This window comes from Crocuta crocuta, unplaced genomic scaffold, assembly GCF_008692635.1.
Source record: "Crocuta crocuta isolate KB4526 unplaced genomic scaffold, BGI_CrCroc_1.0 scaffold176, whole genome shotgun sequence".
NCBI lineage: Eukaryota > Metazoa > Chordata > Mammalia > Carnivora > Hyaenidae > Crocuta > Crocuta crocuta.
Window position 1 is genome coordinate 1,864,689 of NW_027531905.1, and position 27,489 is coordinate 1,892,177.

General features: G+C 40.4%; 2 protein-coding genes and 1 pseudogene across 6 annotated transcripts in view; 2 read left to right on the top strand and 1 right to left on the bottom strand.

Annotated features, from left to right (window-relative positions):
- The window catches only part of AMN1 (antagonist of mitotic exit network 1 homolog), a 32,877-nt gene extending 17,976 nt beyond the window's left edge, over window positions 1-14,901 (top strand). Inside the window, exons 6-7 of one of the 2 annotated variants that reach the window (XR_013337640.1) lie at window positions 11,113-11,358; window positions 12,302-14,901. Coding sequence is in view for 1 of the 2 variants with exons in the window: in XM_077774439.1 (XP_077630565.1) it covers window positions 11,113-11,186 (74 nt within the window). In the remaining variant the exon portion in view is untranslated. Of the gene's footprint in view, window positions 1-11,112 lie in introns of both variants that reach the window. The other variant, XM_077774439.1, reaches the window with a different exon arrangement.
- Window positions 1-27,289, top strand: part of LOC144240240 (small ribosomal subunit protein eS27 pseudogene) — a 31,481-nt pseudogene extending 4,192 nt beyond the window's left edge. The window contains exon 2 of the transcript XR_013337651.1: window positions 27,011-27,289. The product of XR_013337651.1 is annotated as a small ribosomal subunit protein eS27 pseudogene (transcript). The remainder of the gene's footprint in view (window positions 1-27,010) is intronic.
- ETFBKMT (electron transfer flavoprotein subunit beta lysine methyltransferase) lies at window positions 15,755-22,368 on the bottom strand. Of its 3 annotated transcripts, none has more exons than XM_077774436.1 (6): window positions 22,270-22,368; window positions 21,178-21,223; window positions 20,842-20,992; window positions 20,083-20,525; window positions 17,505-17,635; window positions 15,755-16,493 (listed from the first exon to the last, which is right to left on the bottom strand). In XM_077774436.1, the coding sequence occupies exons 4-6, from the start codon at window positions 20,406-20,408 to the stop codon at window positions 16,150-16,152; spliced, it is 801 nt and encodes a 266-aa protein (XP_077630562.1). In that variant the 5' UTR covers window positions 20,409-20,525; window positions 20,842-20,992; window positions 21,178-21,223; window positions 22,270-22,368; the 3' UTR covers window positions 15,755-16,149. The 3 variants fall into 3 exon arrangements, with proteins under 3 accessions (XP_077630562.1, XP_077630563.1, XP_077630564.1); XM_077774437.1 differs by having other exon boundaries at window positions 20,083-20,539; XM_077774438.1 differs by lacking the exon at window positions 21,178-21,223.
- Window positions 27,290-27,489: the final 200 nt, after the last annotated feature.

The following is a 27,489-nucleotide window of genomic DNA, read 5'->3' on the forward strand; positions in this document are numbered from 1 at the left end:
AAATTTGATCATTGCCAACAAACTCTGTCATTTGTTTCCTTTAAACTGACAGGTTCATTTTGCTCATTTTTAAGAAATAGTCTGAGAAGCACCCAAGTCTGAATAACCTTAGGCTGTCAGTCACTCTTTCAAAGAGAAGTGGTGCTCCATGAATAAAGTGACCAGTTTAGCTCACAACCCTCAAAAGATCTGACTGTAGAATCTGCAGACCACACTTTGAGAATCATTGCTTTACAGCAAAAGAACAGCTATCAGTTAACTTCGGCATTTGGAGCAGTAACAAATACCCCTTTCAAATCACTTCTTATATTTTCATGTGGCTACTGGAAGTGAAAGTAGACATTAAAATGACAGAAGTTCAAAATACTTGGGATAAAATAACTATAGTTGACCTGGAAGATTGTCTAGGCCAGCATTTACCAACTATATTACTGTTAAGTAAATGAACCAAAGATGACCTCTGTGTTGTCTACTTCTTCACATCCAGTTGGGACTGTTAGTTCAAAAGCCCACCAGCACCGAATCTTCATTTATCCAATGGTTCTAAATACAGGCTTAAAACACAGATCTTGGGGCACATGGATAGCTCAGTTGGTTGAGCATCCGACTCTTGATTTCAGCTCAGGTCATGATCCCAGGGTCGAGGGATCGAGCCCCGCACTGGGCTCCACAGTCAGTGTGGAGCCTGCTTGGGATTCTCTCTCTCCCTCTGTCCTCTCCCATTCACATTCTCTCTCTCTAAAATAAAAAAAAAATAGAGGCACTTGTGTGGTGCATTCAGTTAAGCATCCAACTCTTTTTTTTTTTTTTAATGTTTATTTATCTTTGAGAGAAAGAGAGAATATTAGCAGGGAAGAGGCAGAGAGAGAGGGACACACAGAATCTGAAGCAGGCTCCAGGCTCCAAGCTTGTCAGCACAGAGACTGACATGGGACTTGAACTCAGGAATCATTAGATCATGACCTGAGCCAAAGTTGAATGCTTAACTGACTGAGCCACCCAGGTGCTTCAAGCATCCAACTCTTGATCTCAGCTCAGATCATGATTTCACAGTTCGTGAGTTTAAGCCCCACATTGGGTTCTTCACTAATGGCATGGAGCCTGCTTGGGATTCTGTCTCTCCTTCTCTCTGCCCCTCCCCCACTTGTGCTCTCTCATCTCTCTCTCTCTCAAAATAAATAAATAAACTTACATTTTAAAATATTTTTTTAATTTTTTTTAATGTTTTTCTGAGAGAGAGACAGCGTGAGCAGGGGAGGGGCAGAGAGAGAGGGAGATACAGACTCTGAAACAGGCTCCAGGCTCTGAGCCAGCGGTCAGCACAGAGCCCGACACAGGGCTCGAGCCCACAAACTGTGAGATCATGACCTGAGCCGAACTCGGACGCTTAACTGACTGGGCCACCCAGGTGCCTATCAAACAATTTAAAAATTAAAAAATAAAATAAAATAAAATAGAAAATACATTTTTTAAAGAAGCATATTTAGCCATCTAGAGCCTGCCTGCTTTGCACACCCTGAAAAACTGCGTTCAGCATCTACCACCATAGGTAAGATGAAACCTAGGGGTGTAAAAGATGCCCTTGCCTTTTGAAGCTCTCTGACCCAGAGACTCCTTATCTTGATGCAGAGCAACACCGTGATATCTAATCCTCCTGTCTGGTCCTCTGAGAGTTGCCTCACCTTCCTTCCCTTGTTAGTAGTGCCCTCGCAGACACACTATTGTCTTTGGAAGGTCTGACGTTGTGAGGGACTTCTGCAAGCAAATCTGTCAAAGCACTGCCCAAATACAGCTCGTTGTGTCCTACTGCCATCGTGTGGCCGTATCTTTTTCCTTGCTCTGCCCTGAAATCCCTTAAGCTTGCTATAGTGGCCTGGGATGGTTATGATGTTATAGAAAATATCATAGGTAGGTGTAGTGTTGGGACTCAGGGAAGGCCACCCCAAAATATGCCCTGGAGCGTATTTATTATTTTGAATTAAAGTTACTTAAGAGGGGCACCTGGGTGGCTCAGTCAGTTAAGTATTTGACTTCAGCTCAGGTCATGATCTCACAGGTCGTGACTGAACCCCTCATCCTGCTCTCTACTATCAGCACAGAGCCCACTTCAGATCTTCTGTCCCCCTCTGTCTCTGCCCCTCTATCCCTCAAACTCTCTCCTCCTCTCTCTCTCAAAAATAAACATTTTTTTAAATAAAAAATAAAGTTACTTAAGAAACAGCCAATGCAAGAACACTCTGACCCTCTTTTGTCTCCAGAAAGGTAGGAAGCAAATTTCCCCGCACCAGGAGATAGAAAGGCATCCTTATCATTAGAGATGGGGAACTTAAGACCTAAGAAGCCTATATAAACAAACCTTATTCTTTTACCTATTTACTACCCCAGCCCAAATTCTGTTTGGAACTCCTTATTAATTCAAGCTCCCAAAGATAAGTTTTCCTTTTCCTATCAGTTCCCCACAAATTTATTGTTTCTCTGTCTAAAAGCTGCCTGTGATGGTCACTTCTTAGGTACCATATCTATGAGACCTCCATACATGCAAGTTAAATTTGATTTTCTCCTGTTAATCTATCTCATGTCAATTTAACTCATAAACCGGCCAGAAGAATCTTGAAGGGTAGAGGGAAGTTTTTCTTCTCCAACAATAGCATAGAACTAAGTGTTTATATGTCCAAAAAGTTAGAGAAACACAACATACCACTATAATGAATTTTAATTTATCAAAGACTCTGAGAAACACTATAGCTAAGAATATTATTTAACTTTCTTTATCCAAGCATTTCCCAAAGATTTTTTTGGATTCCCACAGAACCCTTTCGTGGACCTCAGCTTTCCCTTGTGTCTAATTGTCAGCCATAAAATTGGGAGATCTGGTAATAATGCAAAAGAATTCATACCCCATGGTTTTATTAATAAAGGTTCATAAAGAGAAGAAGCCGAAGCTTCTCAGCTACCCAGATCGTCTCTACTCTTCCCCCTTTCCTGTCAGCACTCCAAACCATTGTATATTTTTGCTACCATCATTGAATGAAAATAAAATGAGGTAATATATTCACTTTATATTTAATTTTTATTTATTTTTTTTCCAAAGAAGTTTTTGGCCTGGTAAATGAAAGTTTTCTTACTTCACATGACACATTATATGACGTTTTCCCTCATGCTTATATATCTGTGTGGTTGCTTGTATATGACTATATAAGATAAGATGATTTATTTTCCATAAAAACATATGCATATGTATGTTCAATTATAATGTTAACCTCACAGTAATCAGACTGCCAAATTGGCAGTTTCTGCTGTATTTTCTCATCGGATTCCCTCAATTAATAGGTTCATCTTCTCTACTATAATTCTTAGTATGTTTAAATTTTCTTAACCTTACAGTCAGACTGTAAACAGAACTCCACATTATAAATTGGGTCTTGACACTTAGAAACCTTCTGATTTTATTCCTGCAGAAGAGAGAAAAAAAAAAAAACAACTAAGCTATTTAAAATATTGTAAATTATGATTGTTAGAAGGCCACAGGCCAAAGGTAGAGTCACTTGCCTCAGTACAGCAAACTAAGACTTACCAGAAGTTTCAACTTCTCCAGGAGTGAAACTGCAAGCCAATCAGTGTGAGTTTTCTGGTCAGCACCTTTGAGGTAATCTGTCACATGGGCCCTTTATCCCCCAAAGAAAGATGAGATACTCCACCTAATAAGACCCCTTGCCTTTCCCCCTGTGAGCAAGGGAACTAGCCTGAACCAATACTTTCTTTTCTTTTGCTAATAAGTTCTTGCCCTACTCTTCTTCCTATAAAAATCTTCCATTTTGTACAACTCTTTAAAACTCCCTTCTGCTTGCTAGATGGGATGCAGCCTGATTAATCAACCAATTAGTAAAGCCAATAATTTACTTGGTTGAATTTTGTTATTTCACATAATGTACTTTTTATAGATGTTTTATGGAGGTAGGAAAATAATTTTACAACTTATTAAACTATTTTTAATTCAATTATGTCTGCAATGATTATCAGTAAGTTCAACTCACACACCTTTGCTGATCTACAACAGACATGCATTTCAGTTTCACAGTATTTGCAGGCATGGAGGTTTAGATTTTAGAAGGACAATAAAACAGTAAGACGGCACTAGATTAATTTATATTTTACACTGAAAGACAGGAAAATCCAACAGGAAATCTGCCACTTTTGATTGAACTGACCCAAATTTTAGTCATATGTGAGGATTAGTTTCACTCTGATTACTATACAAGGAAGTTCTTGACTTCAATTCCTGGATCATAAATATGTCAAGATTTACCACACAGAGCCCAAAACAAAAGTACTTTAAGGGACACCTGTGTGGCTCAGTTGGTTAAACGACCAACTCTTGGTTTCAGCTCAGGTTGTGATTTCCCTGTTCATGAGTTCAAGCCTCTCATCAGGCTCTGTGCTGACACCATAGAGCCTGCTTGAGATTCTCTGTCTCCCTCTCTCTCTGCCCCTCCCCAGCTCATGATCACTTGCTCACTCACCCGTGCTCTCTCTCTCTCTCTATCAAAATAAATAAATAAACTTAAATATTTTAAGGGGCGCCTGGGTGGCTCAGTCAGTTGAGTATCCGACTTCGGCTCAGGTCATGATCTCACAGTTCGTGGGTTTGAGCCCCGCATCGGGCTCTGTGCTGACACCTAGCTCAGAGCCTGGAGCCTGTTTCAGATTCTATGTCTCCCTCTCTCTCTGACCCTCCCCTGCTCACGCTGTCTTTCTCTCTCTCAGAAATTTTTAAAAAAAAATTTTTTTAATTAAAAAATACATTTTTTTAAGACCCAAGTGTTTTGCTTCAGAGTTTCCTTTAATTAAAGTTGACTCCTTGCTTAAAGGACAACTCTTTTTTTATTTTGCATTTTACTTTTTCTAAACTCTATATTATTATTTCCTCCTCTGTATTTATTCATCCATTACCAATCCCGCATGACAGAACTTTTTAAACATATTTGTAAAATGCTTTTATTATTTGTTTTTGAGAGAGACAGAGACAGAGAGACAGAGTGTGAGCAGGGGAGGGGCAGAGAGAGAGGGAGACACAGAATCCGAAGCAGGCTCAAGTCTGTCAGCACAGAGCCTGACAGGTGACTCCAACTCCCTAACTGTGAGATCACCTGAGCCAAAGTCTGATGTTTAACCGCTTAACTGCCTGAGCCATCCAAGTGCCCCTGTATGACAGAACTTCTTTATGCCAGACACTAATGAAGCACTTGAAGCATTAGAACTATTGTTTGTAAAAATCTGCCAGCCTCACATTTTTCACTGTGAATNGTCAGCACAGAGCCTGACAGGTGACTCCAACTCCCTAAATGTGAGATCACCTGAGCCGAAGTCTGATGTTTAACCGCTTAACTGCCTGAGCCACCCAAGTGCCCCTGCATGACAGAACTTCTTTATGCCAGACACTAATGAAGCACTAGAACCTTGAAGCATTAGAACTATTGTTTGTAAAAATCTGCCAGCCTCACATTTTTCACTGTGAATTCTACAAAAATATCTAAACTACATTTTCCTTGATCATTTGAAAATATTCGTTAATTTATACTTCCCACAATTTCTTCTTTTTCTTGGTGCTCCGTGTATCTCTTTCAAAACTTTATTATCTACAGTCTCATCTATATTAGTCATAGATTTTGAGAGATGGTAGAAGCTTCCTTAGACTTCATTTATACAACACCCCTGTTTTAAGGATAAGGGAACAGAGAATGAATTTAAGTGGAAATACTTAAAAGTAGAACTAAAAGAAAAAACCTAAGTCACCTGATGCACAGTCTCTAATTTTTCCCCCAACAGAGCAATTCCCTGAGCTGGTGGTGTCAAGTGGCTTAATTGTTACTAGAAAAGGGTGGGAAATAGGAAAGCGACATCAAGCAACAGCAGTGGGATTGGTTTGATGACTTTTTGAGTCTTTTTCAATGTTGAGTCTTTGTTTTCTAGGGTGGCAGAAGATGCCACCTTAAAATACGCTTCTTTAGGATAAGGATTTGTTTTTTGAGCTGATTGTTTTTGAGAAATAGCAGACAACCAGAGAGCTCTGAATATGAAGAAGTTATCCTTAGAGAAATTTGCTTTGTAAAGAAAAATCTCCATCTGTAAGGATCTCCCTCTCTACACTGGGAAGAAAAGGGTAACTCTAAATACAAGAGAATCTTACCTGTGGAGGAGACACCAACCTAAATGTGTAGAGCAAATCCTACCTTTTACTTCTGAAGTAACTTTTTCTAGTAACTTCCTATAATTGGCCTGCCCACCCCACCCCAATATCTTTCTTTTGTCTTTGGCTGAAGATGGTATTTAAGGTGGTGACTAGGGCCATCTCAGGGAGCTTACTTATTTTCCGTGGTATCTCTCATGCATAGATGAAATAAGTATGCATATTGATAAACTGTTTTTTTCTGGTTAATCTGTCTTTTTATTCAGGAGGATCTCAGCCAAGAACTCAGAAGGATAAAGGGGAAATTGTTTTTCCTCCCCTACAGTTTCTACTGTGTTCTGGCAAGGGATCACTAAATACTTGGAGAATCCAGTTTCTCCATATAGCATAATAAACTCATAGGCATCACGTATTCCTACTATTCAAACTCACAGTCCTAAATACTCTATTTTCTCAGGAAAAAGGTGCCTGAGGAGACTTTGAGTAATATAATACTGCCATCTAGCATCAAAAATTTTAAATTACATAAAAATATATTGTCTGGTTACTACTGGAGGGAAAAATGTCCTCTTATTTATGTGCAGTAATAAATTTCTACAGAAGAATGACTCAAATACTTAGAAAACAAATACGTATGTATAGTGTTTGATAACATATTCCTAACTAGTAAAAATGCCAAAATAATCCTAAAAACACCAACTGAAATGAAATTGGGAAGTGTAGTTTCCAATTTTGTTCTTCTTTTCAAAATTGTACTGGCCGTACTGGGTCCCTTGAATTCCCCAAAACATATTAGTGATGAAGTTTTGGGGTGATGGTGGGGTTCGGAGCTGATGGCCAAGAAAGAATTCTTGAAGGTGTCTTTGGTGCAAAAAGGTGATTTTATTAAAGCACGGGGACAGGACGCATGGGCAGAAAGAGCTGCACTGGGGTTGAGACCAGTAACTGATTATATACCCTCAGATTGGGAGAGGGTTAGGGACAGTGTAAGTCTCTAAGGAATTTTGGAAGGAAGGTTTCCAGGACCTGGGGGGACGCTAGCTGTTGTTAGGAAAACACCGTTTATTACCGTTTAGTAAAGCCTCAGTCATGAGACCCTTCAGATGTATATCGGGGCCATAAGCTTGGAGTATGATTGACAGCATATATGTTGGGGCAGTTGAGATAACGGAAGTAGATTTACAGGATCCTGGAGATTGGGATAAGTTAAGCTAAGATTCTCTTTTGCCCCCAGCAAAGGGTCATCATTGAGGCAGCTGAACTCCTAGAGACAGGTCACTCTGCCAGTTTCAAGGACTTGTCAATGGGCTGTAGTAAGAGAATTTAATTTTTCACTTGCCTTAGTTTCCCACAACACCACGGAAGCACTTAAGCCGCTTTCCTTTGTTCTTGAGTAGCCAGGAGCGTCAGAGGAATATCACACATATTCCACCCTGGGGTAGGAGTAGGGGTGTTAGCCTGTAGTTTGCCCTCTGCTTGCCCCACCCTCCCTCATCATTAGGATCATCTTATCAATGTCTTTTTTTTTTTAAGATTTTAGTATTTTTATGTAATCTCTACACCCAATGAGGAGCTCAAACTTACAACCCTGAGATCAAAAGTCGCATGCCCGGGGCGCCTGGGTGGCTTAGTCGGTTAAGCGTCTNTTAAATTAAGAAAAAAAAAAAATGGCAACTAGAATTTGGGGAGAGATTGCATTGAATCTGCAGTCAGTTTAGGGAGTATTGCCATGTTAATATTATCTTCTGATCTGTGAACATAGATGTCTTCCCATTTATTTAAATCGTGGATTTCTTTCAACAATGTTTTATAGTTTTCGGACTTTTTCACTCCTTTTGTTAAATTTACCCCTAAGTATTTTATTGTTTTTGATGGTAACATAAATGGAATTCATAATTTCATTTTTGGATTGCTCCTTGCTAGTGTATATAAGTCATTTGATTTTTGTATATTGATTTTTTTTTTTTAATGTTTATTTATTTTTGAGACAGAGAGAGACAGAGCTTGAGGCAGGGAGAGGCAGAAAGAGAGGGAGACACAGAATCAGAAACAGGCCCCAGACTCTGAGTTGTCAGCACAAACCGATGCAGGGCTCGAACCCACGAACCGTTAAGATCATGACCTGAGCCGAAGTCAGATGCTCAGCCGACTGAGCCACCCAGGCGCCCCTTGATTTTTGTATATTGATCTTGTGCTGTGCAACCTTGCTGCACTCATTTACTTGTTCTAATTTTTTGGTGTATTCCTTAGGACATTCTGTATACAGTATTATATAATGTACAAGTAAAGATAGTTTTACTTCTTTCTTTCCAACAGGAATGCCTTTTATTTCTTTTTCTTCCCTAATTTCCTTGGCTAGAACCTCCACTGCAATGCTGGATAGAAGTGGAAAGAGCAGACATCCTTACCTTGTTTCTCATCTCAGGGGGAAAAAACATTAGTCTCTCATCATTAAATATTAGTTTTTTCCTAGATACTCTTGATCAGGTTGAGGAAGTTCCCTGCTAGTCCCAGTTTGATGAATGTTTTTACCATGAGTGTTGGCAAATGCTTTTCCTGTGTCTGTTGAAATGATAATGTGGTTTTTGTCCTTTAGTCTGTTGATATGGTATGTGTCATAGACAGAATGATGCCCCCACCCAGAGATGTCCACATCTTAATGCCCAGGACCTGAGTATGCTATGTTACATAAGGTTGCAAATGGAACTGAAGTTGCGAATTAGTTGACCTTAAAATAGATTATCCTGGAATGTCCAAGTGGGTCCAGTGTAATCATAAGAGTCTTTATAAGTAGAAGAGGGAGGCAGGAGAATCATCGAGATGGCAGCATGAGGATTCTGTCCAATGTTGTTCCTTTGAAATATGGAGGAATTCAAGGAATATGGTGACCTCTAGAGCTGGAAAAGTCAAAGAGGTAAATTCCGTCCCTTGAGCCTCCAAAAAGGAATGCTGATCCATTGTAGCCCAATGAGGCTTAATTTGGAATTCTGACTATACAATAATAAATTTGTGTTGCTTTAAGCCAGTAAGGGTGTAGTAATTTATTACAATAGTAAGAAACTAATACAGTGTATTACATTAGTTGATTTTCAGATGTTAAACCAACCTTTCATTCCTGGGATAGATCCCAGCTGATCATGGCAGATGAGCCTTTTTATATGTTGTGAGATTTGATTTGCTTGTATCTATTGTTGAGGATTTTTGAGTACATATTTATTAGAGATACGGGTTTGTAGCTTTGTGTGTGTGTGATAAGTCTTCATTTGACTCCCACATCCGGGTAATACTGGTCTTACAGAATGAGTTGGGAAGTATTCCCCATATCTGCTACTAGTAAAGCCACTCCAGCTTTGTGAATAGTTACTATTTTCATGATACAGCTTTGTCCATCTTTTTATTTTCAACCTATTTAAAACCTGCCTTTGATCTAGATTTCCTCTATAATAAATGATATTTTTAAAATTTACATTAGAGAGAGAAAGTGAGGGGGAGAGGCAGAGGAAGAGAGAAAGAATCTTACACTGAGCGTGGAGCCTGACGTGGGGCTTGATCCCACGACCCCGAGATCATGACCTGAGCCAAAATCAAGAAGAGTTGGACACTCAAATGAACCAGCCACCCAGGAGCCCCTGATATTTTTATGACAACTGCATTTGTTCTCTTACAAGCTTTAAAAAAAAAAACAGCTGCCGATGTAAACCTTTGTTTTTTGAACTATAATTCCCATTTCATATACTCTGGTTCTCTTGCTGCACTAACTCTTGGCATTTTGGCTTATTTTTGTATTGTTTATTTTTTTTAACATTTTTTTTTATTTACTTCTGAGAGAGAGAGACAGCATGAGCAGGGGAGGGTCAGAGAGAGAAGTCACAGACTCTGAAACAGGCTCCAGGCTCTGAGCTAGCTGTCAGCACAGAGCCCGACGTGGGACTCAAACCCATGAACTGTGAGATCATGACCTGAGTCGAAGTCGGATGCTTAACTGACTGAGCCACCCAGGCACCCCATTTTTGTATTGTTTAAAATAAAATTTAGTGGCCATATGTTGGGCCCACTTTTTTTTCTATTGGTTTGTGAAATCTGTAACTAACAACCACTAAACTAGAAACTTTCCAAGACTACTTTTGAGATCTGTTGTATATACAGCATAGGCTGTTTCTATGGAACAAGTTTGGTAAACTTATGCACAGTTTTTAAAGCAATAACATTTTATCAGTATTTTTGCTTTAATTCATATTTTTAAAAGATCTTATAAAATCAACTTTGCAAAAGAAATGTAAGCCGTATTAAAACTGCTACTATACATTGTGACTAATTGAGAACCATCTAAATGTCCAATAATATAGATTGGTTAAATCATAATGAATTCATATAATAGTTACCTGTTAAAAATCATGCCGTTTAATAGTATTGTATGACGTGGACCATGTTTACCTACAGGTCAAATTGTCCTATTCTAGTAACTGCTCCTTCCCCTAACCATTTATATTGCAGCTCCCCGGGGTGCTTTACCACACCTATAGGCTTTCTTTAATCCTGCTCACTTTGCAAACAGTTGCTTCATTAAACCCTGTTCAAGCATACCACCTAAGTATGTCTATTTCCCTTCAGGACCCTGGGAAAGTTTATACACAGATTAATCGTGAAATTATACCATTACTCTCTGGTTGGTGAAATTAAGATAAAATTACAAAGAAAATAATGAATGCCCAATTTTTAAGAAGTATTACTATGACATGTGCACTGCAGCTAATAAAAGGTTACATTAACTAAATGTTTTTAGTTGTATGCATATCATCCCATTAATCTTTTAAATACCCCTGTGAGACACAATAGTTATTATGACCCCTAGTTTATACATGAGGACATATTAAATATCTCTAATTATTGTTGAGGTAATATATTGTCATTGTTTTCTTTTGTAGATCATTCACGAGAAGTCCTGGAGCAATTAGTAGGCCCAAACAAACTAAAACAAGTGACGTGGACTGTTTACTGATGCTTATTGAAGCTTATCAAAGCACTGATCTTCACACTACATTCCCAGGGAACAATGCTCTTAGAGACTGGCTTTCCAATAATGTGGTTTTTGCTTTGAAGTTAACCAGACTCTTAAACATTTTACTAGTGCTGTTATTCTGTTTGTTTGAGGAGTCCTTGTTTTTGACTTGGTAAGCCTAGCATGCCCTCTTGTATTTGGGGTGGGGGTGGGGGGAGTGTTGTGTTTGTTTCTTAAATAACAAAGTTTTAAGTTACCAGTTTTCCCTGGAGATATCCTTCTCCTACTTTATTTGTCATTATAAGAGAAATTTACCAATATGAATAACCATTAGAATTCTAACTAAAGTATTTCTAAAGGCATAATTACCTTTCTAGCTATTTTCTGGTCCCTTCCTTCCTGAAGTATTTAAATGCTCATTGGCCAAAAGAAAAGCTGAACATCAGACCTGTAAATCTTCCCGGAATTCAATATTTCAACAAAACCAAGAAATACAATAGTTTAATGCCATGAACCCGTGACATCGTACACCTCAGCCTTTCCAGTATATAAATGTTACTGAGGCCCTTGCCCAGCCACTTACTTTTTATGGCTACTTTCCCCAAATATATGCTGTGCATCTATGAAATTTCTTCCTCAAAAACTGCATTCAGGAATGTGTAAGAATGAGTAACTACAACATATCATTATAGAGGCTGTTTCATAAAGCTCTGTTGGCTTCAATTGTGAAATAGATAGCACAGGTCTTAGTTTTCAAATGAAATGCATTGCTCTTTTATTATCACAAAGCTCTCTGAAGTATAGTGTTTAAACGACCCCCAAATTCAGAACATTCCCTATGCCATGAGCCTGTCTCAGTACGACTTTCTTAAAGATTTCCTATTTTAACTCTGATGTAGTGCAAAGCAAGGGAAGTACAGTATAGGCAAAATCCTTCTACGTGTTTAGAAAGAGGGTTTATACATTCAACTCTATTTCTTGACCTTACTATTAATTACTTTATAAATGTGGTATATTTACAGTATGGATATATGTATTGCCCCTCAAAGGTGGTATATATGTATATGTGTAAAATGGGTAAAGCCTGTTTTACCCATGAATTTTCTTTTAAGTAGGCTCGATGACCAACATGGGGATTGAACTCCTGACCCTGAGATTAAGACTTACCTCCTCTACGAACTGAGCCAGCCAGGCACCCCTAAAGACAAAGTCAATAAAATTTAATAGTAAACATCAAACAAAGTTAGTGGCTTTATCCTCTTTTGGGGAAACAAATTTTAAGATCTAAAGATTAGCTTTTTAGGGTCTATAAAGGATTATCTTCCTAAAGCACTTTGCAGTTTAATATTCTTGACTTTTTATGTTGCTGGTTGTATTAGCTATTTCTATTTGAAATTTCAGTATCCCATGCCTGTCTATATCATCCTCACCTACTACCTTGACCTCTGTTTTTCACCTTACCACCTACCACCATCTGACATCTTGTCTATTTTTTCTTATCTTTCTCCCCACCCTAGAATATAAGCTTCATGAAGACAGAAATTTTTTTCTTTTTTCCCCCATTGCTGTATCCCCAGTGCCTAGAACAGTATCTTGTACATAATAAGCATCCAATATTTGTTGAACTGATGGACACAGAAAAAAAACAAAGGACAAAAATAAATAAATTAAAAATAGCATCTGTACTTCCAGTTTCCAGTCTGATGTTATAAAGAGATTGGAAGTCATCACTCCTAGCCTCAAAAGATAAAAACTGAACAAACTGAAAGTCATGAACTGCTACAATACTGCTTATACTGTAAGTGGACTCAGACTAGTTGTAAATGTATACTGGGGCAACCACTAAAAACTTTTTTTAATATGTATAATTGATATCCTAAGGGAAGAGAGAATGTGGAATCATATAAAATGCTCAATTAAAAGCAGAGAAGGCACAGGGCACCTGGGTGTCTCAATAGATTAAGAGCCTGACTTCAGCTCAGGTCATGATCTTGCAGTTTGTGAATTCGAGCCCCACGTCAGGCTTTGTGCTGACAGTTCAGAGACTGGAGCCTGCTTCAGAATCTGTCTCTCCTTCTCTCTCTGCCCCTGCCCTGCTCATACTCCATCTCTCTCTATCTCTCTCAAAAATAAATAAACATTAAAAAAAATTTTTTTAAAGCAGAGAAGGCAGGACAAGAGTAGAAAACCAAAAGGAAACAAGAAACTCAGGCAATAAATAGGAAATAGTTATAAATATGGAAGAAATTAATCCAACTGTATCAATAGCCACTTCAAAATGTGAATGGTCCTTTTTTTATTTTTTGATTTATATTTTTAATTTACATCCAAGTTAGCATATGAATGGCCCTTTTTTTAATGATTTTTTTTATTTTTTTAAGTAATGTTTACACTCAATATGGGGTGAGATCAAGAGTCCCATCCTCCAATAATTGAGTCAGCCAGGCACCCCTAAATGTGAATAGTCTTAATACAAACCTGTTTGTTAAACTATGAGGTCATTCACAGCTCACCATTATATACATGGGAGATTTTAAAGTATCTTAAGTAACATTTGGATGCCTCAAAGACCTTCTTGTGCCCCCCAAATAAATCAAGAGAGGATAACAGAAGCCGGGTTTGTAGATATTTAAGCTTAAATCGTCTCAGGTTAATTTCCACAGTGCTCCACAGTGTAATTTTCTCCAATTTTCTCTTTCTTCTCTTGCTGAGAAGGGCAATAACCAGCAGTATACTCTGAATTTTCAAAGGATATGAAAACAAAACTCTTTCCTCTCAAATCTCATCCAGTGCCATTGTAGCCTATGATTTCTATTAATTTTCACCAAGGATGAATAAAAATTTAGAGTTGATAATGTTTGAGACCCAGTAAACCATTGGGAATTAGATGCACAAGAGCTGCTTCACCAAGCTGGAATAAACTCTGACTTCCAAGTTCGAGAATCCCGAGTTCCTCTGCAGCCCCAGCTCCAAAGTTCCCATCTAAATTATCCTATTTTCCTATCTAAGCAACAACCTGTCCTTAACTGCTGTATGACTATAACCCTGATCACATCTCCCTGGTACCCTAATCCCAGTAGCATGCATGTATTATCAGGAAGCTTACGTATAATGCATATGTTATAAACAATTCCTAAGCAGTGTATAAGAACATGAAAGTACATTAGGGGCACCTGGGTGGCTTAGTCGGTTAAACATCCGACTTTCGCTTAGGTCATGATCTCGCGGTTGTGGGTTCGAGCCCCACGTCAGGCTCTGTGCTGACTGCCAGCTCAGAGCCTGGAGCCTGTTTCAGTCTGTGACTCCCTCTCTCTCTGACCCTCCCCTGCTCACGCTGTCTCTCTCTCTCTCTCCTAGAAATAAATAAAATATTTTAAAAAATTATTAAAAAAAAAAGAACATGAAAGTACATTAGAAAGGTTGCATTTTCTACTTTGCTTGTAACACATATAATGCTGGAGTTTAGTTTTAAATTAGAGAACAGAAAAATATAGTACATGGGGGCACCTGGGAGACTCAGTAGGTTTAGCGTCCGACATCAGCTTAAGTCATGATCTCATAGCTTATGCGTTCAAGCCCCACATCGGCTTGCTGCTGTCAGCGTGGAGCCTGCTTCAAATCCTGTCCCCCTCTCTCACTGCCCTTTCCCCACTCATGGTCTCTCTCTCAAAAGTAAACATTAAAAAAGGTAAAAAAAAAAAAAAAAAAAAAGGGGGGGTGCACCTGGTGGCTCAATCGGTTAAGCATCCGACTTCAGCTCAGGTCATGATGTCGTGGTTCATGGGTTCAAGCCCTGCATCAGGTTCTGTGCTGACAGCTCAGAGCCTGGAGGCTGTTTCAGATTCTGTGTCTCCCTCTCTCTCTGCCCCTCCTCCGCTCATGTTCTGTCTCTCTGTCTCAAAAATAAACTATAAAAAAATTTTTTAATAAAAAAAAGAAACTTCAGTACATATAATTAATACAAAATTATAAGACCCAAAGGTAACACCTAGATCTCCCTTCCATCCCAGTCTACCAGCTACCTGGTACCCTCCCCAGAAGGGTACCACTGTTACCAGTTACTTATCTTTTCAGGGATATTCTATGTATGTTGCAAGCAAATACATATTTTATATGTATACATATATGTAAGTATATAGGTATATCTTTTCTACATCAATAGTGATACACTGTACATATTCTTCACATTCTCATTTATGTCATAGGGTTTTTACTGATACATCAGATCCTGACAACCTGGGACATGTAGCAGCAGCATAATCAATTTCTAGCTAACCTTAGTGAAACATAAAGAGGCATCATAAGGTATCACAGTACAGAGTATGTAGGAAATTTTAAAATCTATATTTTTATCCATGATTGTCCATTGAGGTCCTATTATCTATTAGGCACTTGATGCTTTCATTTAATAGAATAGCCTTTAAGGTGAGGTTTACTAAGTTTTGTTACAGTTTTACAGATGAAGAAATTAGAGCTCAGAGAGCTTAACTACCTGAAAATCCCAACTAGAAAGTGACAGACTTGCCTGACTCCAAAGCCCATGTACTCTGTACCATACTAAGAGCATCTTTGATCTTTACAGGTAGTTTATTGGAAATACAGCATTCTTCTATATTTTGTATTGTGTTTAATTCAAAGATATATCATAGAGTTGTCCTCAACTACATGAACAGACTTTGCTACACTTTCTCATTCCTCTCCACTACTTAAATTACATATTGCTACCATTTTGGTACTGTCTTCTATATTTCTATCCCTACAGCAGTAAAACTAGAAAATTGCAGGTAGAGATTTGTACATTTGGCATAGCGCAGAACTACATGACAAAAGCTGATAAAACTTTAAGTCTTCACATTTTGGAAACAAGACTTGCCATTTAACAGGAACTGCATGCTCTAAATTGGCCGTCTTTAGGGTTAAATCCAAACCTAGCTATATTCATACTTAAAAGCACTTGGACAACTCAAGGTTGAAAATCCCATACTGTGCTTGTTGTCAATCCATTGTTTTCCCTCCTGGTAGACTCTGGAAGTGAATATTCTACCACTTTATGCAGCTGGTGTTGAATGCTATGTCCACTGAACTGGGGTCGCCCAGGGTCACCAATCAGTACTCGAGTTCCATGCGTCCAAAAGCAATTCTTCAGCCATTGATGAAGACCATCTGCAAGGTCTTCATCATAAAACATATCTCCAAGCACAACAAGGTCCCACTTATCTTGTTCCAAATCCAAAATGTTTTTGGTTAAAATGGGAAGAGGATTCAGTTGGTTCAATTCACAATTCAGTGTGATAGCCATTCCTGCAACTTTGAAAAGAACATAATGCATTGGTATATGCTGGGCAGTTTTAATCCCCCATTGATTAACTTAAGCAATTTAGAAAGTCTCCCAAAAATATCTTTCCCTTCTGTTGAAAGTCGTTTTTTGAGGTAAAGAAGTTTATACCAATAAAGCCATTTACTGCAATTTTCAAGTATATGAATGGATATCCTGAAAACAAAACAAACAACACAAAACACCTAAAACTGTGGGGGTTTTAAGGAATACTTGCTAATCTAAAAACCAAGAGGTTTGGCATGTGAGTCCAGCAGGCAGAGAAACAGCCTTGGGCTTGAGCAACGTGGCAAGTTAGAACTGAGACTCCTGGGGGCAGCTGGGTGGTTCAGTTGTTTAAGCATCTGACTTCGGCTCAGGTCATGATAGTTCAAGCCCTGCGTCGGGCTCTGTGCTGACACCTCAGAGCCTGGAGCCTGCTTAGAATTCTGTGTCTCCCTCTCTCTCCCCTGCCCCTGCTCATGGTCTGTCTGTCTCTTTCTTTCAAAAATAAATAAAACATTAAAAAAAAAAGAACTGAGACCCCTGTATAAAATAGGATCTTCAAGAGCTAGAGCCTCAGTAAAATTGAGAACTAAAAGAAACTCAGATAAAATTAAAGCTTCCCTGTCTCAACTTGGGTTTTAATGGAATAAAATCTCCCTCAAGAACCCAAGGCCTCTCCTCACTTGGGTTTTAGGCCAAATGCATACAACCTGCATATTTCAGGAAATTTGTAGCCCAGAAATTAACAGTAAGTGCTCCCAGGGTGGTATCACTTTGGGGTATCTGACAGACATAAATACAAATCCTCTTGAGAAGAATGCACTTCAGGTCTCACAGGATCCTCACAGATAATATCAATATCCCACCAAACAGAAGTTCACAATATCAGATTACAAAATACACACAGAAATAAGCAATCACGTTGAGGCATCTATAGATCTTTATCCTGGAAGAAAATCAAGATGAGCTTTAAATATTTTAAAATATGAAATCCTTACTAGGGTCTATGTCATTGGCCAAGATCCTTGATGCCCCGCCCATTTCAGCAGCAATAGCTGTAGCTCCACATCCGCTCCCAAGATCCAATACTGACTTTCCTCTGACAACATCCGGATTATCCAAAAGATACCTAAATTAGAAGGAAAGCAAAAAGCACTATCTGCGATGGGAGAATATCAGGAAGAAGCATAAAAGAAAAATCCTTTCTTTCTTAAGCTCTACACCCAACATGGGGCTTCAACTCACACCCTAAGATGAAAAGTCACATCCTCTACCAACTGAGCCAGATAGGCACCCACCAAAAATGTGTTGTTTTAAAGTACTGAGCATTTTACTAGGATCCAGAAACCGTTAAGCACCAAGAATATAAACTGACAAAACACCTACAATTAGGACTCAGTAAGTGAGATCCAAAATTCACAGTCTCCTTCTGGGGCGCCTGGGTGACTTAGTCGGTTAAGCGTCCGACTTTCGCTTTGGTCATGATCTCGCGGTTCGTGGGTTCGAGCCCGCGTCGGGCTCTGTGCTGACTGCCAGCTCAGAGCCTGGAGCCTATTTCGGAGTCTGTATCTCCCTCTCTCTCTGACCCTCCCCTGCTCACGCTGTCTCACTCTCTCTCTCTCTCCTCGAAATAAATTAAAAAATATATTTAAAAAAAAAACAAATTTCACGGTCTCATCTTGATTGTTCATCCTAGAGTGGTTTTACCTACTGCTTACGTTATGTTATAATGACCTCTCTGATAAGGTTCATTCAAAGTCCAGTTCAACCAAAGTATCTGGACCAGGGCTAAATAGTTATCAAACGCTGAAGATGGATGAGAAATCTGGAAATAATAAATGTCAACTGACACTTGACCTTACTATAGGAAAGGTAAGAACAGCAGGGACTATGGCAAAGTATGGGTGTACAGGGCCGGTCTAAAAGGGAGAGCTGCTACCCATCTTCAGCTCACTGTTGCCACACAGAAATCCCATGTTATCACATAGTCTTCTTTTTCAAGTCAGAATAGATTTTTACATGAAATTTTCCAAGTTTTAAATGTTAGCAACTGGGGCACCTGGGTGGCTCAGTCGGTTAAACATCCGACTTCCACTCAGGTCATGATCTCATGTTTAGTGGGTTCGAGCCCCACATCAGGCTCTGTGCTGACAGCTAGCTCAAAGCCTGAAGCCTGTTTCAGATTCTGTGTCTTCCTCTCTCACTGACCCTCCCCTGCTCACGCTGTCTCTCTCTCTCTTTCTCTCTCGGAAATAAATAAAACATTTAAAAATTTAAATAAATGTTAGCAACTGATTTTTTGTTTTAAGCTTACAAGTAAAGGCCAAACAAAACACAGCTGTGGGCACACCAACGCGTGACCTCTGATTCAGTCTGTTAAGGAATTTGTATTTGTATTTGAAGTTGATAAACAATCACTTTAATAGACGTCACTTAAAATGTCAATATTTTTAAGGTAGGATGTAAGTGAAGAAAGCTTGAAAATTTGGCAACAACAACCAGGAAATCAGAATTGTTTATTAACACCTAGAAAGCTTTCCAATCTTCATTCTCTGAAAAGCTCTATGTTTACATTTATTTATTTTGCTTTAAAACTGTTGACAACATTAATTCTCTTAGGCCATATGATTTCTGTGAATGAGAAGTCATCCTTTTCATTTCAGAGCTCCATAACCTCAAGGCATAAACAGGTTTAATCATTTACCAATCCAAGAGCAAACACCAGATTGAAATGCTGCAAGTTCTTGCCTTTGTTTCAGCAGCTCTGTTTTAATAAAAAGCATAGTGTGAATGTGTGAGAGAACGTCCTAAAGAACACCTTTGTGGGCACCTCGTTGGCTCAGTCGGTTAAGCCTCTGACTCTAGATTTTGGCTCCGGTCATGATCTCGAGGTTCAGTCATGATCTTGAGATTCGAGAGATGGAGCCCCTGGGCTCGAGCTGACAGCACAGAGCCTTCCTGAGTTTCTCCCTCTCCCTCTCTCTCTCTTTCTCATACCCTCCCCTGCTCATACTCTCTCTCAAAATAAATAAATAAACTTAAAAAAAAAAGCTGATTCAAGTACAGGTTCACCTGAGATGTCAATAAGCCACTACAGACGGGGGAAGCCTTGAGGGGTCCACTCACATCTCTTGTTCTTTGGGAGACTGAGATGACACAATAATGGAGGGAGTGTGAGGCTCGAGCAGCAACATTTATGAAATTGAACTAGGAAAGCTGAAGGACTGGAGCTTTAGGTTCTCTCTAGGAACTCTGCACTGGCCACACATCATGAACTTTGAACCTGAGAACAGTGTGAAATGTCCAGATCACTTATAGCTGGCAATGGTCTTGATGGCTGACCCTGGGGTTTCTCTTGGAGAGAGAACTGTATTTGGGGAAATACCTTGATAAGCCTGGAGTAAACTGTTCCAAATTAAGCAGACAAGAATTTAGGGATCTGCTCTGGGTTTGTTTTTTGGTTTTGTTTTTTTTTTTTTTTGTGAGAAGCAAGGAGAATGCAGAAAAAAAGGATCTGTAGAAAACAGAAAGGATCTGAATGGTCCTTAAAGGTTCCCATTTCAGTTAGGGCAGTACCTAGACAGGGCTTGGCCTCCTGGCCAGTAGATTGCCCAGTAAGGATCGCTGTAGGGCCACAGGTCAGCTCTCTGCCACCAGAATTTGCATCTGGGTGTCAAAAGCCGCAGGTGGATTTCAGGAGTGAGGCTGCCACTGTTGGTGACTTCAGTGTTCTCCTCCAGGAAAGCTTTCATCTCAGGATCCAAAATGCTTCCAGCTCCTCTCCAGGGGCAGTGGCCCCAGGGAAACAAGGGAAGACCATTGCTTCTCATAGCTTTCGGAAAGACACCAGAGTGGTTCATGGGAAATGGTGCAAATGTTCTCCAACCCAGGCTCAAGGCCATCAGTCCTTTTCCGAAACACAAGTTCTGTCAGTGATGCTGTTGACAGGAGCTACTGCTCCTCGAGAGGAAGGAAGTGTCTGGCTGCCACGCTGATCTCAACTGGAAATCCGTAGGTCCCTAAAAACAGAATACTGAAAATTCCAAGGCTCACTGACACTTCCAAATCCCATTACGCTGTGAGAAAGTATTATAGTGTAAGCTCTGTAGCAGACGATTCACAAGTGCAAGTCCATTTCCTACGGAAGTGTTCATGCACCAATTTAGTAAAATATAACTGTTTAAAAGGAAGCCTTTTTGCCACAAAAGCCTTTTAATACTTTAGAACAACAAATACACAAGCATTTGAATCTGAGAGAAATCCCTGGGCATGTGCTTGTTCCATAAAAGAAGGTTTACCTTTGACATTCTTTCACACATTTAATAAATCACTTACCTATAAGCAAGCACCCTGAACAAAATAAAAGTCGGCAGCTTTGGGAAGCTTAGATTCTAGTGAGCGATGCAGAGCTATTACCAGGGCAAACACAGTTCTTGCCTTTATGAAGCCTTGCCAAGAGCTGTGGAGGTTAATGAACTATAACTGCCTGTGGACAAAGATATACAAATCATACTGAGTACACTCTCTATTTCAATAAAAATTGTTGTAACATAAAACATCAATGTAATCAAGATTCACACGTTTTCCTTAAAAGAAAACTTTGTCGATTTAATTGTCACAAAAGACTATCAACTCCCAAATATCTTTCTGTAAATATCTCTGATGACTCACCTTTCCCAAGCCTGGGCCAAAAACGCGTGTTCCAACAGAAAAGCATCTTGAATGAGAATAAGAGAGAATAAGGAATGGCAGTTTACACATGAACTATACACCCAGTTATTTGGGACCTCTGGTCTGTTCTGCATAAGTGTTTTAAATAGTCATACAACCATCCACTCCAATATTTAGAGGAGAGGCTCCAAACTCAAATGCCTACCAGGGACCAGACTGGTGATGAGTGATACCTGGTTCTAACAGAAAGACTGTAGAGAACTAAAGATTGTTTCTCAACAGTCCAAAGAGGCCAGCAAACTGCTTCCAGGTAAGAACACCCTGCCACATCTTCTCAAGATAATAATCCAGATATTTACACATAAACTCCCACTTGTAAACGCAAGCAATTAAAATATCCAAACACAGCGCAGGCTAAAATGCCTGTCAGGCCACTTGTGTGACCTTGGGACAGGCTTCCGCGGGTGTTAACCCTCTCCAGATCATGCCCTCAGGATCCCAGGGTCTCTAACAGCCTGACTTCTCACAGGACTAATTAATTCTGTTAGGAAGTATTGGGTCAGCCCTTGAATCACACAGGCCTAAGCTTAAAAATACCACAGAACAGGGGTGCCTGGGGGGCTCAGTCGATTAAGCCTCTGACTTAACTGAGGTCATGAATGATCTCAGGGTTCGTGGGTTTGAGCCCCGAGTGGGGCTCTGTGCTGACAGCCAGCTCAGAGCCTGGAGCATGCTTCAGATTCTGTGACCCTCTCTCTCTCTGACCCTCCTCTGCTCACGCTGTCTCTCTCTCACTCTCAGAAATAAATAAAACATTAAAAAAAAAAACCCACAGAACAAATGTGAAATTGATTTTCGTTTGGGACACCATTTCATCTAGACCGACGCTTCCCCCTCCCACTCAAGCACCAATGAAGCATCCGTTAGGATCACGCGATTCCGTAGTGGACACTTGATACACCTATGCATTATTAAAGAAAGAAGGGGGAGGTCAAAAGGGTAAGTCCCAAAAGTATGTGTGACCACGTTATTTTCCTCCAAAAAGACCAGGAGTCGGTCTTAAAGGGGCAGGCACAGTCCTCTCCTCCTTACCAGGCTGGGCTAACAGCGCCCAGGGAAGCTAAGGCCCGGCCGCCGCGCATCTCTTCCAGCATTGTTTAGAAGCGCTATTGGCGCCACACTCGGAGGGAGACTCCCAGCTCCGGGTGGTCAGCGGGCCCCGCCCACTTTCCCAGCAGCCTCTCTGCCCTCGCCTACCTTTCTTAAAGGGGCAGGTCTTCCGGAGGAGGCGGCGCTCGACCTCACTCTGGGAACGGGGGACCGCCAAGCTCTGATTTTTACAAAATCCTGTCAAACGGTGGAGCATCTGCTTTGTGCCAGTCACATGTTGGAGAGGAAAGATGTTTCTCTTCCTTTCTTCTACCCTTCAAAGTTTCTTCCAGCTGATCTTAGTTTTAAATTGACATTAAATACATTAACAGAAGAGCAAATTGAATTTTGTACCTATGGGGAATGCCAGGTGTAGAAGTACAAAGACAGGAAGGTAAAATGAGGATATATGTCATCCTGAACTGAGGAGAAGGGAGGTGGAGACTTCAAAGGGGAGGAAAGCAATTCACAGAAGATGAAAAGGAGTAAATGTTCGGTAAACAAATGTACGCTGGGCCATACAGAAACAATGGGACAGAGAGAGGAACTTTAAGACTGCTAAATCCCTCCCTACCAAGCGTAGTTCATATTATACTGTAGTTATCTAACGCGATAGCTCTCATCTGGAGCGGGTCCTCTATTTAAATTCTTTCAGGCAGTTAAGGAAGGTCAAGGTCTTCCTGAGTCTTTTGTACCTACAGGTACATCCTGATCATCTGTCTTCTGTCAGTTGAATATAAAGATCTCATAAGAGGTAGAGGAAAGCTCTTCCTCCCCTACACTAAGAACCAGTTTTCTCATCTGTAGAATAGTGATGATGATAATAATGAATTGGGAGGATTTAACGAGATAAATGTCAAGCGCTTAGCATATAGTAAATGCCTGATAAGTACACTGTAACTGATTATCATTGTTGGAAATATGGAGATAGTGTTGGTAAGGCACAATACTGGAGGCTGAAGATCAGGTTTTCAGTTAAGACTGAGAAGATCAGATTGAGTTTCAGAACAGCGTTTTAAGCTGCAGGTGGAACAGAGAAGACAGAACGGAAGACAAGGAGGCCCCTGTTGGAGGATGTAGTGGCAAGCCAAGCAAGCAATAATGAGGACAGAACTAAGGCAGTCGTGCCAAGGATGGAAAGAATTGGACACATCTGAACAGATTCAGGAAAATCTATTAGCAGGACTTGGAGACTAATTAAATATACTTGTTTAACCATAACGATAGAAACAACTTAGGGCAAGAATGTTGGTGTTTCTTTCTCAACTTAACCTGTCCATGCTCTTTATCACCATGCTATTTGATTATGTTCTCCCCTGCTTAAAATCCTCTCTGGTTCCCCAGACCTTCCGTATCAGAGTCAAATTCCTGCTCACAGCTTCCTAGGATCTTAGGGCTCCGTCCCTATCTCTCTATCCTGCCTGGTTTCAAAACCCTCCTTCTCTCTCCTACAGTTTGCTCTCATGCCTCAGGGCCTTGTTCCCTCACCCTAAGCCTTGGTTAAGACAGTCAGCTAGGGCCACCACCACACACCCAGCCATCCTCACTGTCTCTAACCACCTCCTCATCCTTCAGAACTCAGCTCAGGGTCAAGGCCCTCTGAAACGCCTTCCCCAACACATATACACACTAATCTTGACATTTTCTTAGCTTCTTATGGGTCTGTTTGACAAGAATATCATGCAGAACTGTCTGTCCCTGACTGTCTCCTCTAATTAGACTTAGCGGCAAACCATCTCTTTCCTCTTTTGGCACTTTTCGCACAGTTGAGATACTCTATAAGTTCCCTTAAATGAAAGAAAAAGCAAATAAAGGAGTAAATTAACAAACATTACACATCAGTGTTTCATTTTTCACTTTTAACAGTTTTATTGGGGTATAATTAATATGCAATAAACCTTACATATTTAAAGTGTACAGTCTGATGTTTTGATGTACACACTCATGAAACCATCACCAAAAGCAAGGTAGTGAACATATTCAGTGCTCCTGTGTTCTCTCCCCACCCCCACCCCCCATCCTTGCCCTCCCTTGGCAGCCACTGACCTGCTTTCTGTCACCATATTAGTTTGCATTTTCTAGATTTTTATATGCAGTATGTACTCTTTTTTGCCTTTACTTTCACTCAACATGATTATTTTGAGATTCATCCATGTTGTTTGAGCATCTTTTCATACACTTATTTGCCATCCATTCATCTTCTATTCAAATTGCCTCATTGTATTTTTTAAAATATGTTTAAAATTTATTTATTTTGAGTGGGGGAGGGGGGAAGGGCAGAAAGAGAAGCAGAGAGAGAATCCCAAGTACGCTCCGCATCGTCAATGCAAAGTCCAACTTGGGGCTTCATCTCATGAACTGTGAGATCATGACCTGAGTCAAAACCAAGAGTCGGATATTTGACTGAGCCACCCAGGTAACCCTGGTGTCTTATTTTAAACTGAAATTGTTGCATTGTTTTTCTGTTCTTACACAATTCAGGTAGACTAAAAATAGGAGCTTTCTATCTTTGTTTTTCCTCAGTGCTGGTAGAACAATAAAGCTAATGGAATTATTTGGAATAATGAGAAAAACATAACTTCTTTTGCCACTTTGAGAGATACTGTTTGTAAATATAACACATTTTTTAAAATTTTTTAAGGTTTATTTATTTGTTTGAGAGAGACAGAGACAGCATGAGTGGGGGAGGGGTAGAGAGAGAGGGAGAGAGAAAGAATCCCAAGCAAGCTCTGCACTGCCAGTGTAGAGCCTGATGAAAAAACCATGAGATCATGACCTGAGCTGAAACCAAGAGCCAGACTCTTAACCTACTGAGCCACGCAGGCCCCAACGTAACATAATTTTTAAGTGTTTAATAATACAATTTACAAATAAGTTTGTAAAAATACTTCAAATAAAATATAGATACTTCTGTTTTGTTTTAAAAACAGCCTTGGGATGCAAAGAATATATAAATTGCATCCCAGGCGGGGCGCCTGGCTGGCCTAGTCTGTAGAGCATGTGACTCTTGATATCAGGGTCTTGAGTTCACGCCCCATGTTGGGTGTAAAGCTGGCTTTCAAAAAAAAAAAAAAATTTGCTTGCAAGGAAGTGTGATTTGCCTCCCGCATCCCAGAATGTGCTTCACACCTGACATTTGAAGTGTGAAGTTAGGGGGTTTCTAGAGCTTACGCTTCCTTCTAGCTTCTCTCCACCAAACTATTGTTGCAACTATTGTGTAGGACCACGTCTGTGTGAATGTGTAGGTTTTTTCTTTTTAGTTCCTCATATGAGGTTTGCAGTTGCTGCTCCTTCTGGAGGCAAACTTGTAAACCCACTTAGGCACGACTAGAAATCCTGATAGCTGGCCCTTTAAAACCAATTTGCAATGAAAAGGATCGAGCTGTTACTGAGCCCTGCAATCTGAAGCCAACTAAAGCTACAGTGCCATCTAGTGATAATTTAGCTTAACATCAGCCAGGTGTGTCAGCTAAATGGCGAAAGAAACCAAACCTGCGACTGTGACATAGGCTTAATTCTGTGTAAAGAGCAGATTCTCATTCACAAGGTTACCATATACTGGCACACTCGTTCAGTTGGAAAATACGGTGGAAACACTTATCACCGATAATAGTTAAATCCTAAAGTTTAAGGAAGATTTGGTTTCATCCCATGACATTCTCTGCCTGCCTTTCTCTCTCATTCTCACTGCTCTCTCCCTCTCTCTTCTGCCTCTCCCTCTCCATCTATCTCCCTCTCTTTCCCTCTCAGTGTCCCTTCTCTCTCTCTCTCTCTCTCTCTCACACACACACACACACACACACACACACACACACACACACACCCCAACCAGTCCACCACCAATTCCAAAAGACTTTGCCTTCAAAATATACCTAGAATCAGGGGCACCTGGCTGCCTCAGCAGTTAAGCCTCCAACTTCAGCTCAGGTCATGATCTTGCCAGTTCATGAATTCAAGATCAGCGATGGGCAGGGTGCTGACCAGGCTGAGCTCCAGGCCCAGAGTCTGGAGCCTGCTTCAGATTCTGTGTCTCCCTCCCTCTGCCCACTCCCACCCCCAACACACACACACACACACACACACACACACACACACACACAGTGTGTGTATGTTTCTCAAAAATAAAAATTTTTTTACATTTTAAATAAATAAATATTTAAAAATATGCCCAGAATCTGGCCACTTCTCACCACCTGCACTGCTTCTCTCTACTACAAGCCACCATCACCTGTCGCCTAGAATATTGCAATAGCCTCCTAACCTCTCCATTTCCACCCTTGCTCCTTGTGGTCTGTTCCCAGCAGAAAAGCCAGAGGGATCTTCTGAAAAGAAAGTGAGGTCATGTCCATGCCCCCCCTGAATGCCCTCCGGTAGCACCGCACCCACTGCGCCTCCTCCTCACACAAGCCGGGCCCCTTCTCTGACTTCCGCTCCTACAGCCTGTCCCCTTCTACACCTTTTCAAACATGCCAGACCCACCGTCTTGCTGTTTTCAAATATATTTGCTGTTTACTGCTTCAGGGTCTTTGCACTCGCTATACCGCCAACCATGGACCCTCAGACCATGAGCACAACTAACGCTTTAGTTGTCAAATGCTTTTTCTATATCAATTAAGATGATTGATTTTCCCCCCTCATCCTGTTAATGTGATATATTACATTGATCAATTTTTGTATGTTGAAGCTTTCCGGCAATGACTACCTGCCCGGACGAACATGTTCCTCGTGCAGGACCTCCCACACCCGTCCCCGGAAGAGGAGAGAAAGCACAAGAAGGAGCCCCTGGTGCAGAGCCCCAACTCCTACTTCATGGACGGTGGTTTTGTGCGTGGGCTGCTCCACTGTCCTGTGCCAGCCCACAGGAGGAACAGCGAAGCTTACAGAAGGATGCTCCTTCAGGACCAAAATCACCCTGAATCAATATGGGAACCATTGGGAAACTATCCCAATAAACAGATTTTAGATTTAAAAAAATGTCTTTGTATGTTGGATCATCCTTGTGTTCCAGAGATAAATCATGCTTAGTCCAGTATGATCCCCTCATTATGCTGCCCAATTCAGTTCTTTAGTATTTCGTTGGACATTTTTGCCCTTCCTCTCTTTTAAGTCTGTTCAAATGCTACCATCTCTACAAGGTCTTACCACTCTACTTAAAATTGCAAT